Source organism: Nyctereutes procyonoides, unplaced genomic scaffold (assembly GCF_905146905.1).
Source record: "Nyctereutes procyonoides isolate TBG_1078 unplaced genomic scaffold, NYPRO_anot_genome, whole genome shotgun sequence".
NCBI classification, from domain to species: domain Eukaryota; kingdom Metazoa; phylum Chordata; class Mammalia; order Carnivora; family Canidae; genus Nyctereutes; species Nyctereutes procyonoides.
The window spans coordinates 31,586,628-31,600,515 of record NW_026575048.1 but is presented as its reverse complement, the minus strand read 5'-3'; the positions used below and the strand labels follow the sequence as shown (position 1 = coordinate 31,600,515).

Below are 13,888 nucleotides of genomic sequence, written 5' to 3'. Positions count from 1 at the left end.
ACTAAATTCTACTCCTGAAAACAATACTACGCTATATGTTAACTAACTTGAATTTAAATAAAACCTTGAAAGAAAAAAATCCTCTGAAGTTCAGAAATATTAGCAGAATATACTTACATATGTGTGTTTTTTATTCAACCCAGAACTTGGTGTATCTGACTGCCTGAGTTCTAATTCTGGCTCCACCACTTACTTGCTGGGAAACTTTGGGCAAGATATTTAACATCTCTGTGCCTCATTTTCTCATTTGCAAGATAAGAATAATAATCTCCTGGGGGAGAGGCACCTGATGGCTCAGTCCATTGTCAGCTTCTTGATTTTAGCTCAAGTCACGATCTCAAGGTTGTGAGATCAAGCCTCGCGATGCACCGCCCTGCTCAGTAGTGAGTCTGCTTTTCAGGTTCTCTCCCTCTCCCTCCCTCTGCTCCTCCCCCAGCCCCCACATATGCACTCTCTCTCTAAAATAAATAAATCTTTAGGAAAAAAAAAAAAGCTCCTGGGTCATGTGAGGATTAAGTGAAGTAGCATTAAGTGATTAGAACAGTGCGTGTTATATAGAAAGTGTTTAAGTATTAGCTGCTGCAATGGCAATAATAATTATAGTTATAATAATTATTTGGAATACATAATAATTATAAAAGTTACTGTTATTTCTCTGGCTCAGGCACTCTATCTTTCACTATTTATGTAATTGTTATTGACTCAACTGTCTTGCTTTAGTGACTTTTACTATAAACTACTTTGTTTTTCTGCTTCTGAGATCATAAACAAGTTAGGCTTCCTGGAACTGTCCTCCAAGTTGCTTGTCCTTTCTCACATGGTTTCCATCTCTTTATATTTTGGATCTGCATTTTGAGTTATTCTTGAACATTATTTTCCAAGCTATAACAAGAGTCATAGAGATATGTTCTACTTTATTCATTGGAATTTTTAGCTTAAAAATCATGGTTTTTTAGCTTTGAAAAGTTTTGTGCATGTACACATTACATTTGAATACCTCTAGAAGCTCTTAATTTTTTTGTTCAAATACTTATCTATCTTCTCCAGGAGTTCTGTTTCACTACATGTATGTTCTGATTATTCTGCCTATTTATTCTCTTGCTACCCTGCCCTTTAGATGTGCTGTTATTTTCTCTTTGGCTCACTGGGACTCAACTGTGGTTATTAAAATATTTTAAATGGCTAAAATCCTATTAATAGTAGAAGGCCAATGGATCTCTGGTGCCACTGGGCTTGACAGTATAAAGAGAATCTGTCAGCCAGGCTGAAAACTTTTTATTTATAGGTGAAAACTTTTCTATTTATTGGTCTCCCTACAGATCTATAGATCTCTGAAGACCAGGTTCTCCCCATTCCAATGATTTTCCCTTCTGGGCTTCAGTGCTAGTCTCTAATCCCCCACCCAGCCATGGCTGAGAGGCCTCATACCAGTTCCTTCTGGGTCCCAAATGAAGCCCAGGGCTTTCTCTTAGCACTAGTTGCCTGTATGTCTGAGCATCACCTGGGCTTAGGGGAAATAAATAGCTTAGAGTTGAGAGAAAAGGAAAAAGCTACTTTAAGATTATCATGTTCCCAGAATCCATGTTTTCCTTTTTTATTTGATTTTAATCTTTAGTTCCAAATTTCTTTTAGTCTAGGGAGAGAGAGTTATGGTTACCAAACTGCCAGTGATCTCACCACAGTTTATATAACTATATAACTATATATATATACACATACACACATATATATGTATTATATAAATATAAATTTATATAACCACCCTATACAAGTTTGAAATGTTACCTTCATCTTGACATAAACATCCATTTGTCAGAAAAGTAGAAAGTAAATTAAAATATCCAAAGTAATGTTTGATAAAATTTTCCCTTATTGTGAGTTTGCCTTGTTAGAAACTAGAGTAAGGATTGTTTCTCTAAATGTGACCACCAGCATAGGAAGTCTGTTAAAGCATGAAAGAAGTAGCACAGCACAGTAGTTTTGGAGGAGTTTAGTATTTGTTACAGGATTTCTTTTCCTTTAGTATCCGTGGTTCTTGGTCATTCCACTTCGAAGAATGAAGAGGTAGACCAGATGAAGAGTGGTGGGCAGCAAAGCAAAGTTTATTGAGTGAGTGATAATAAAGCAAAGTTTATTGAGAGTACAAAGCTCCCAAAGAGGGAAAGGACCCAAGAGAGTTTTTGTGAGGTTTTTTAATCCGATTAACCCTCCGTGCTCTTGTCACCCAATCAGGTTTTTGTCATGTACCTATCACATGGGAAAGAGTGGAGGGCCCCTTCCAGGGTGTTGTAAAATCCTTTTAAGGGTGGTTTCCTCTTAGGGCGGGCCACCCCCCTTGTCCCTGCCTGTGTTTCGTCCTCATATTCTTCATTATAAAGACCCACAGTGTAAATTATCCCAGTATCCAACCTTGGGTATATCAGTGCCACTAACAATGAAATCTAAACATAAGGATGTTAGATATTTTTCACATTTACCACAAACTGTTCTCCTTCCTAAATATCCTAACAAGGAAAATCAAGTTCTGCAAGTCTTAGTTATTAATATAGGCATGAAAATACTTGTCTGCTTCTGCCTGTGTACCCAGATGTCATAGCTAGAGAAAGTCCTGTGTAACATAAAGATACTAAATATATTTAAGGTCAGATCACATCATGGAGCATGGACCAAGTTGAGAGGAGGAAGAGCACAGTATTTGCTACATATTAGGATCTTAATAAAAATTAGTTCTCAGACCATGTTATTTTTAACTAAATTGTCATTTAGATCATTATTCTTTTTACTTAACCATCGCTTCATGGGGCATCCATCGGCTACTCTCCTTAGAATTACTGCTCAGGGGAAAATCAATCTCTCTCTCTCTCTCTCTCTCTCTCTCTCTCTCCCTGAAAGACATTATGTTTCTTTCCATTAAGTGCCCTCGGGCTCTGACTGAAACCGGGCTCTCCACTGAGCACTCTGCTTCCTCTGTAGACATTTCAAGGGACCATGGGGCTAGAGGTGGTAGGTGTCCTGCTTGCTCCTCATTGTTCCTTTTACCCAGAACCTCTCTGTGTGTTTGAAGAACATGCCTTGAAACTATCCAGTCACATGCAGACCTCTCTTCCTGTCATTTCTACAGGAGTGTAGGACACTATTGCTGTCCTAGTTCTTTAGGATCTCAATGTCCACTCTGTAACCTGATCCCTTAGTGTCTTGGCTTCCCTACCTCTAATGATCTACCTTAGTTGTATCTTAGACCCTGAGGGATATACCTTCCAAAAATATCAATTTCAAGAATCCTGTTCTCAGCCTCTTTCTCCTTCCTGTTCAATTCCTCTAGCACCTTACCACACAGTTCCTTAACCCCTGGGGCCTCTAGTCTGTTGACCTTACTTACCATTGTCCATTATTCACCACCTGTCTTCACCCCTCATTCACAGCTTGGATTCTATGTTCTACCATTACAGTCATTTCCTTACCCACACTTTTCACTCTCTTGCTTCTTATTTGACTTAAATATTGGAATCAGAAAAAAACTTCAACATGTTCTCCTCACCAAATCTACCAACATATTGGAATCTGTGCCCACATACTTTGCCTTACCATCATCACAATAAGTGAACTGTCCTTATTTCACTCCAGTACTTGCTGACTGGATTCTATTACCTCATGCCTACTTCAGGACTTTTCTCTCTACTGCACATTCCCAGCAGCATGTACCCTTGATTTAATATCTTGAAACTCTAAAAAAATAACCCTTTCCTGAACCCACATGCTCCTTCTCTGCTTCCCTTTACAGAAAGACTCTTAAAAATAGTTGTCCATATTTGGCGTCGGTACTTCCTATCTTCTCCTTCTCTCTTGTGCCCACTTCCAGCAGGCTGTCATCACTAGCACTCCACTGACACTGCTCATCTTACTTACCTCTTAGCACTTTGATACTGTCATCACTCTTCTTCTTGAAACGTTTTTTTCCACTGTTTTTTGGAACACCACTCTAGTTCTCCTCCTACATCAGTATGTGCTGCTGTCAGTATGCATTGCTGAATCTTCATCTACCAACGTCTATACTTAGGAGATCACCAGGGTCCAACCCAAAGACTTTTCTTTTTTAACTTCTCTCACTTTCTAGATGACTCATCTAGTTCTGATGCTTTAAATATCATTTATGACTAACACTTAGTGTTCCCAACTTTATATCTGTAGCCTGAACCTCTCCCCTGAACTCTAGACCCATATGTTCAACAAATCACTTGACGTCTATACTTCATCTAAGAGGTAGCTCAAAATTAACATGTCCAGAACTATACTCTTTGTCTCCTTCAAAGCTGCTTCTTCCCATCTCTTCCCATCTGAGTAACAGGGAGCTCTGCCAGTTGCTCAGGTTACAAAGTCTTTTCCTATCACTGCCATTTTTAACATTCCACTTCTCATCACTTTTACCAATACCACTCTTAATGCAAGTCACCATCATTTCTTGTTTGTATCCCCTAACTAGCCTCTCTGTTAACACTCCTACCCTTCTCTGATCCATTCTCTGCAGAATGATCACTCTGCCAGAGTGATCCCACTGAAGTGTAATATCATGTTATTCCTTTGCTTAGAACCCCCCAGTAGTTTCCTATTCTTCCTAATAGAACCAGAATCCTTGCAGTACCTACAAGATGTGACATGATGTGACTCCTCCATAATGGGAATAGTTTTTTCTCCAAATTTCCTCTTTTCCCAGGCACAGGTAGGATTACACTTTCCTGGCCCCTTCAATTTATGGGTGTCATGTGACTAACATACTTTAGCCAGTTAAATGTCAGTGGAAGTAATGTGTCTCACTTCTGGATGGCATCTTTAAGAGCTAATATATAATTTGTCATGCTTTTTTCCCCTGTGCCACAATAATGGCAATGCTCTGGATGGTGACCACTTCATGAGTTTGGCTTCCAGAGTAAGAAGCAGAAGCACCAGATGCCCATCTGTGAGGAATGTAGCATGAGCTGTGTATTTTTCAGCCTTTAAAATTTAGGGATTGTTATTACATGCAGCATAACCTAGTGCATCTTGACCGACTCACCTAGCTACCTCTAATGTGGACACCACATTTTCTCTCTCACTCACTGCAATTTAGCCACACCAGAAACCTTCCTAATGTTCATACACCTGCCTTATGGCTTTAGCCACCTGAAATTCCTAATGAAGTGCAAAAGCACTCATTACTCTTGAAATGTTGATTCCTTGAGTTTTAGATTTCTTTTATAATACATATTTATGATAGGCTGAATAACACCAAATCAATATTTCTGTCTGTAGGCTGGTGCATTTGTTTTAGATCCAATGTGTGGACTTGGAACAATACTTTTGGAAGCTGCTAAAGAATGGCCAGTAAGTTCTACAGTTTGACGAACCAAGCAATATATTTACTTTAATCATTAGGTGTATATTCAATTCCCAGTTATTTACAAGTCGATTGTCTTTTTAGGACTATTAGCTTTGATTATATATGAGTTGCTATTTATTGTTGTCAAAATAGATTATGAAGGGTTAATTAAATTGCTGTGTTTCTTAATATGACAAATTTAGAAAAATGAACAATTTCAGTGATTAGTCATGACAGATTATGCTAATTCACAAATTCTTTGGACATTTGTTATTGTAAAACATAGTTTGTAAAAATTAACAATTCTAATTTTTTGCCATTGAATATCATTTTTTAAAAATACTATAAATTTGTTTTAAAGTGAATTAACAAATCTATTAAATTCATTTTCATTATTTGAGAAGAAGCAAGTAGGTTTTCTTAACTACGTAAAATGCCAATAGTTTTATTTACACTTAAAATATGAATTTCTTTCCTCATAGGATGTATATTATGTAGGTGCTGATGCCAGTGACTCCCAGTTATTAGGTGCATGTGACAATCTGAAAGCTGCAGGCCTAAAGGATAAAATTGAGTTACTAAAAGTCTCTGTTATAGGTAAGATACTAAAATGCGAACATTTGGGAAAATGAACATATGTAAATATATTTAGAATCATAATAGTAAACAAAATTCACTTTCCATACATATAAAGGTTAAATATTTTATACCTTATATCTGTGGGCCTAATCCTTAATTATAACCTATTTTTCAAAAGATTCATTATTAATAACAACCTTTATTTGGTCTCCCTAAGCTTTTAAGTGAAAGTACCTTTTTGAGATGAGTTTATTGTCTCTGAACCATTTCTCACATCATAACCAGGGACCACTTAATACAGGCATAAAATAAAGAAGACAGTACAATAAAAATAACAAAACTCTGGATTTCTTCCAGATAAACTGAAATGTGAATTATCTTACCTTTCCCCTGCCTCACATTGGACAGTGTTCCTGTGATACATAGGAATAAGGTAACCAACCAGACCTGTTTGTTAAACAAGCACTTCCAATGCTAAAACTGGAAAGCCTGGGGAGAACCAGAACAGTTGGTCCCCCAGTGAGGTAGAGGAAAACTGTTACTCCCTTTTTACTGATGGGGGATCAGCAGTGACAGACATGACAAGAAATCAACTGTGCCGTCTCCAATCAAAATCATATTTCCCTAAGACTCATAGTATTTAGACTGTTTTAGACAAGTCTCGCATTCTTTATTTCTTTCCTTTTTCCGTAGTACATCTTTCTCCCTTAAAAACGAGCACATTCAATTGCCAGCTAAGAAAATGGTATTCTCTTGACACAGGGTGTATAGTCAGTAGTCGGTCCCAGTGTTTAACCTTTAATCTGTAGGAACAAAATATTGTTTCAAAAATTTTTATTATAGAAGAAAAGTAGTAGAATATCAAGAAAATATTAGGATAACTTATGCATAAAAACATAATAAAGCAGCCTGAAAGAAGACGTTGTATTGTTGAATCTCATAGTTGTTTGCTGCAAACAACTATTTTTTCAACCTTTCTGTCAAAGGTTTTAATTGGACTTTATGCATAAGACAAATTTCTAGAGGAAACCGATGAATGATGAGGCTGAAATCAGCTTTCATGAATTCTAATTTCTTTCAGAAAGCTGTTTTGGGGGTACTTTCAAGAAGACTGGGATGGTTTCATCAATTGTTGCAGAGTAATGGATTTTCAAACCCTTTATAATCTCCAGAGTGCCTCAGAGGTATCAGGAAGGAAGTACCGAGCTGTCTGGCCTCTGCCGCTCTTCCAACTACATTTTTATCTTTCTTCAGGTGGGGGACATCTTCCAAAGATTTTACTTTAAAAATAAGCAAGGGGCTCAATTGTTGTTTTTTCTTTCTTAAGTGTTAAAAACAAAAGGTTCTCTATGGCTCCAGGTGGCCAAAGAAAGGAAGGATCATTCTAACTGCCATGTTAAGAATAGACTATAGCAGGGAGGATGGAGACAGGACACAAAGAAACCAGTTACAGGCTATTGCAATAATCCAGTATGAAATTAGGTGACTTGGGCCAAAGTGCTATTCATGGAGGTGTTGAGGAGAGGTCTGATGCATACTTTTTGAAGGTAGAACGAGCAGGATCTGTTGTTGGATTGAATGTGGCATGTGAGGAAGAGAGCAAGAATGACTCAGCTTCCTGGCTTGAGCAGCTGGAAGTGGGGTTGCCATCACTAAGTTGGGGAGAACTGCTGGGGAGCAAGTTGGAGTTTTGGAGCCTGTCAAGTTCCATGTGATCATTAGGCACCAGTGAGGAAGATGGTAAGTTAGTAGCCCCATACCCAAATCTGGAGTTTAGGGGAGAGGGGAGGCATCATCAGTATAGGTGACATTTAAATCCAGATCACCTAGGGAATGAGTATAGATAGAGAAGGGAGAGAGGCATGGGGATGAACAGAGTACTCAAGAATAGAAGCTAGGTTACCCCAGGCCAGCAGCAGCCATCAGGACATGTTTCACTAAACTGTTGTTGAGGCTCATAGCATCATCTTATTGCAGTCTTTAAAACTATAAATTTGGAAAAAAATAAAAAATAAATAAATAAATAAAACTATAAATTTGGGTAGCCCTGGTGGCGCAGCGGTTTAGCGCTGCCTGCAGCCCAGGGTGTGATCCTGGAGACCCTGGATCGAGTCCCACATTGGGCTCCCTGCATGGAACCTGCTTATCCCTCTGCCTGTGTCTCTGCCTCTCTCTCGCTCTCTCTGAATGAATAAATAAATAAATCTTTAAAAATAAATAAATAAATAATAAATAAATAAATAAATAAATAACTATAAATTTGATACATTTTTCAAACTTACTTTTCCTTAGTTACAATTGAGATAAAATATATTTCGCTATGTTATTTGTAGATTTTTCTTTCGCGAATTGTTTTCAGGGTAACTTTCTGGAGGAAACAATAAACCATCTATTTTAAATTTCTTCATCATCCTAACGTTTTAAAAATTTCAGTCTAGATGGAACCATTTAGACTTTGTGTACATGGGGCCCCATCTTTTTTTTTTTAATTTTTATTTATTTATGATAGTCACAGAGAGAGAGAGGCAGAGACACAGGCAGATGGAGAAGCAGGCTCCATGCACCAGGAGCCCGACGTGGGACTCGATCCCGGGTCTCCAGGATCGCGCCCTGGGCCAAAGGCAGGCGCTAAACCGCTGCGCCACCCAGGGATCCCCATGGGGCCCCATCTTAACTATTTAATAATTAGCCCTTCATTATACTTCTCTATTTTAGAGGTGGACATTGTAGCTAGGTCCAGGTGTTTATTTTCTTCACTAATTGGTTTCTCCTTTAAAAGCTTTAATCATAAACACAATTTAGAATGTTGAGACCCATGAATCAGTCTCTTATTCAACATTGACAGATGTAGAGATCCCACCCCTTTTTTACTATAGTAAGAGCACATAGACTTCAGAGTCAAACAGACCTAGTATAAATCCTGGCTCCATCATTGTTTGTCCAGTGTATGGCCTTCACCAAAATCCTGGACCTCTGTATTTCATCATCTAGAGTATGAAAATAATCGCTACTTCATAGAGCCTGTGATAGGGATTTATCACATACACACATTGAGTCTATTGCCTAACACACAGCATAATTAAAGACCTCTGTAAACATGGGTATGTCTAGGAAGTTAGTAATACTCTCATCATTGTTTGTTTCTACAGAATCACTATCTTTGTTCTCTTTGTGTACTTTAATGACTATTTTTTCTACTTTTTTAGTGAAGTTTACTTTGTAACTTTCTACTGGTATAAAAGGAGATGATCCTTTAATATGCAGAAATTACATGTGTTTATTCCTAAGTTTTAATTATCATGAAATTGTGGAACCAAATGAATGTTATGTTACAGGCTATCTTAGGAACTAATTAGTCATTGGTTAGGCTTTGTTTTTTGTTAATCTACAGGTATACGTACATTCCTAGGATAAGATAGAGAGCTGTAATACATACAGATTTCAGCAAAAGAAACACATGTATAAGTTAATTAAAATGACAGAATTGTTGACAGGTGAAAAAAGGAATGTTTTCATTCCTTCCAACTAGACATTATATAGTCTGCCACACATCACTTCGGTGAGAGTTTATAACAAGCTTATTGCTTGTGCTTTGTTCTCAGATGTCCTTCATTTCAACTCTTGTAGGAGTAAGGCATGCTTTTTGCAATACACGCATCAGCTGCCCATAATGTGGTGGTTGCATTTTCTTTCGTAACACTGTAAGTTTTCCTCCAATACCTGTCCTGCTCTTGTTGGCCTGGTGTTCCAGCCACATGTCTTGTGGCCCATGCCATATTATGTAAGATTCATGAAGCTGCTGGGCTACCCATTTGGGGAATCAGAAGGAAAAGTGGGAAGTGATGGGTTAGTTATACATGGAGTATGTGGAAATAGGGAATAAGAAGCTTACCACAGACAGCTGAGTGTTTTTTGGTTCAGTGGCTTTACAGTTTATTGTATGGTATCAATCCTTATTATTTGATAACACTTATATTGTATAACAAACTCAGTAGTAATAAGTTTTTAAAAGCACATGTTTAATGAGAAAGTTAACACAGTTTCCATTTCTAAAGAAAGCTGATGAACACATTACTCAAGCTAAATGTTTGTTGACATTTATCATCACTGTGAGGACCATGATGATCCCACTTATCAAATGAAACAGATCTGTTTATAGGAGCATCTAGCATTTACTCCAAAACATAGTTATTTTAAGGAGACTGAGCCCAAAGACAGCTATTTATCAAATGCAGCTAAAGAAAATGCGTTTAACTATCACTCTGTGAAGCATCACTTTTCATTTAGATCAAATGATTATTCTAAATTAATTCTGCTCATTTTCAATACCAAGTTTTCTTATGTACATAAACAAAATGGAGCCATATCTATTAATATGTTGATTCCATTAGTAGAAGACCTTTGCAGAGTTAAATGTTGCCAATTTTGTTTCAGTATTATCAAATGTTTCAAAAAGAAAACCCATTAAATCTGTTCCAATAATGGTTTAGCTTTTCTTTTTCTCAGTTCTTGGAAATTTAGGAAGTTTTTTCTGTCAAAGATGATGTCTTTCATAATTGTAGTGCTATAGTAAATTCAGCTCAGAACTGCACGTGTGTCTGTTTATGCAGTACTTAGTGGTAGCTAATATTCTACTAAAGAAATCTATGAAGCAGAAATGTACTTGGAATTTGGTATGCTACCCACAGAATTCATAATTACCTTCAAACAAGCACTGATGATAAATGAAATAGAAACTTAGGTTATCAAAATAATAAACTTTTCAAAAACCATTTTTTAAATATATAGGGGATAACTGACCTGCAAATTATTTGTAATGAAGATGGTTGCAAAAGAAAAAAAATTTTTCAACATAACAAAACACATTTTATTTCCTTGCCCATCATCAGCTAGGTTTAAAAATATTTAAGCCTTCAAGGAATCACTTTGTGGGTCAGCCAAAGTATTCTATAATGGTCCTATAAAGTTTTTTAAAATAAGCCAGTAGGCTCATTGTGGTTGCATTTTTTACAAAATCCATTGGAAATCTACAATCAAAGAATTTTGCAAATGCAGTGCCCAAAAACATAAGTTTTTGCAACTTTTGGAAAATAAAGCTGGCAGCAGGAGGACATGAAAATCACTAAAAACACCAAGGAAGAAATGAACAAATTGAAACAGTGAGAGGTCAGTCATGCACAAAATTTAATTTTGAAATGCTACGAATACACCTTGGATATCTTATAGGAAGAATCTTCTAATGGCTTTCTTTGATTGGATAAGCGTATATTCTAGAATAGAATGGAATCAAATTGAGAAGGGCTTAGATTCTGCAGCCTCTACATTGGTAAACCAATTAAAAGAATAATAGAGACAATTTACTTGAGTTTTGTGTTGTGAAAATGTTTGTCAAAGGCTCTCTAAATGGAGAGATTGAACTGGGGGGCTGAAATATTAAACTTTCCCTATGAAAGAAACAGAATTAAGAGTATCCTTCACTTAGAATTTTCTCTGAGCTCTCCTGTTACTTTAGAAACTATGACTCTGTTACCTTAGAACCTATAAAGAAAACACTTTCTCAAATAAAAATATTAGGGTCTATAGAGAGTTTATTAATCATAAAAGTGAAACTTTGAAGAATAGCAGGCAATTTTATGAAAAAAAATTTGAAGTCCGTATTAAAAACAAATACTACATTCTTCAGAAAAATATCCATAATGACATGGGATTAGAGATTGATACATCCAAGAATCTAATCAGTATAAGATTACAGACCACAAAAAATTATTTTACTTGTTAATTTTGATGCTAATATCTTAAAAGTTTGTGGGTTTTCTTATTTCAGTGTGCCCAGATACTATTTTTTGGTCCACTATAATAATAAACCAATTTGGGGATCCCTGGGTGGCGCAGCGGTTTGGCGCCTGCCTTTGGCCCAGGGCGCGATCCTGGAGACCCGGGATCGAATCCCACGTCGGGCTCCCGGTGCATGGAGCCTGCTTTTCCCTCTGCCTGTGTCTCTGCCTCTCTCTCTCTCTGTGTGTGTGACTATCATAAATAAATAAAAATTTAAAAAAAAATAATAATAATAAACCAATTTGTCAGACAATAAATATTTCAAAAAATATGTAATTTTATTCCTAATCATCTTGTTCTTGAAAATGTTCCTGTTTGGACTATAAATTAAAAGGTCACCAGTTCCAGATGCCAAACTATACTTTGCATATTTAAAACTAATTATGAGCTTCTGGATGAAGATAACAGAGTGAAACTTTACTGAAGGATTTGTATCCTTCTGCAAGGAATAGTAAAAATAGAAGGAAAAAAATCAGCAGTAGCAACCAAAGAAAGGGCATAATCTCATACAATAAACTTCAAAATTTGGCCACAATGGAAAGAAACAGGAAGTTATAGAGCAGTATAAGTAAGTATAGTCAATAGAATAGTGGCTGTTTACAAGGTTTCTGACGCCAAGTGTGACTCCAAAAATATACCCATCTAAGATGTCATTTTAGTACAAAGACATTTTCAAATATAAAAAAGTTCAGGCAAGGTGCCTGGGTGGGCCCAGCTGGTTAAGAGTCCGGCTCTCAGTTTCAGCTCAGGTCATGATCTCAGGATGGTGAGATCAAATTCTACATGGGGCACCACCCTTCAGCACAGAGTCTGTTTGAGATTCTCTTCCTCTCCCCTGCCCCCCCCACCCCTCATGAACGTACTTTCTCACTCTCTCTCTAAAAATAAAAAAGTCTCAAAAAAAAAAAAAGTTCAGGCAACATTTCACTAAAAAGCCCTTCAGGGGAAAATTTCTAATAAAATCCAAATATCTAAGAGAAAAATCAACAAGAATAGAGAAAGCCAAGACAGTGATTGGTCATGAGGACTGAATCAACTTAAAAATACAACCGATTTTAAACAACTATGAGAGTTACAGACCAAGGACAGAATACAAATGTATAAACCTACACAGTAGAAAGAACATTGAACAGTAGAAAGTATGAGGAAAGAAACAGGAAGAGTATGTGCAGTTTTGTAGAAGACCTCAGTTTATTTAGTCATTTGTCTAAATATGCACAAAAAGATACCTTGAAGGCTCTTGAAACCTATTGGAGGAAAATATATCAGAGCCGTAATCCTGAGTTTTAAGTAGTTCTTACCCATTTTTCTCCTGGAAGGAGGGAGAAATAGAGCGGTTCTTTTGTTCAAGACTTATCAGTATGTTAAATTATTTTAATGTTCTTGAATCATCCTGTAGAGTTGTAAAAAGATGATTTTTACATATTTGTTTTGAGCTATGCTTCTATTTCAGAATTTTATCTCCTTAGTTACAGACAAACTCTTTGTTCACAGGCAGCTCAAAGCATTTAATAATTTAAAAGATTTTACAGTGTTGAAAATTATGGGTCAGGTGCTCATGATTTCAGGAATTTCCTCATCAGAAACTGGAGGTGGGGCCAACAGGCTATGTTTTACCAGCCCTTCAGTCGATTCTGATACATACTACATAGTAGATTTGGGATGAAGGAGGCAAGGATTTGCATTTGTAGTTCCCAGGAGATACTGCTGCTGGTGGTAACTCCTGATGATGCTGCTCAGGAGATACTGCTGCTCTGAGAACCAGTGCTGGAGGAAGAGTAGGAAAGAGGCCCACCTGGAAGCAGTTGCCCTGCATGGCCTTTAAGGAGCCGGGATAAGGGAGCACTGTTCTGCAGAGCTACTTTGAAAGATTCTGGCCACTGGTCTCCACCTGGCTGTCATCTGCCCGTACACCCAGAGAGGACATTGTACAGAATAACCACAAGAAGAGCTGTTATTGAGTGCTCATTCTGTGCCAGGCACTGTTCTAAATGCTTTCTGTAAATGATCTCACTTGTAAACTTCTGAGATAGGTACTCTTACCCTACGTTACGGTCGAGGAAACTAACGTAATAGTTTCCCAGAGCCCCCGCCCTAGTTAGTAGCAGAGCCAAATACAAG

General features: G+C 37.2%; 1 protein-coding gene across 1 annotated transcript in view; it reads left to right on the top strand.

Annotated features, from left to right (window-relative positions):
- The window catches only part of THUMPD2 (THUMP domain containing 2), a 37,961-nt gene that overhangs the window by 18,107 nt on the left and 5,966 nt on the right, over positions 1–13,888 (top strand). Inside the window, exons 7-8 of the mRNA XM_055327547.1 lie at positions 5,287–5,358; positions 5,836–5,950. Coding sequence (XP_055183522.1) covers positions 5,287–5,358; positions 5,836–5,950 — 187 coding nt within the window. The remainder of the gene's footprint in view (positions 1–5,286; positions 5,359–5,835; positions 5,951–13,888) is intronic.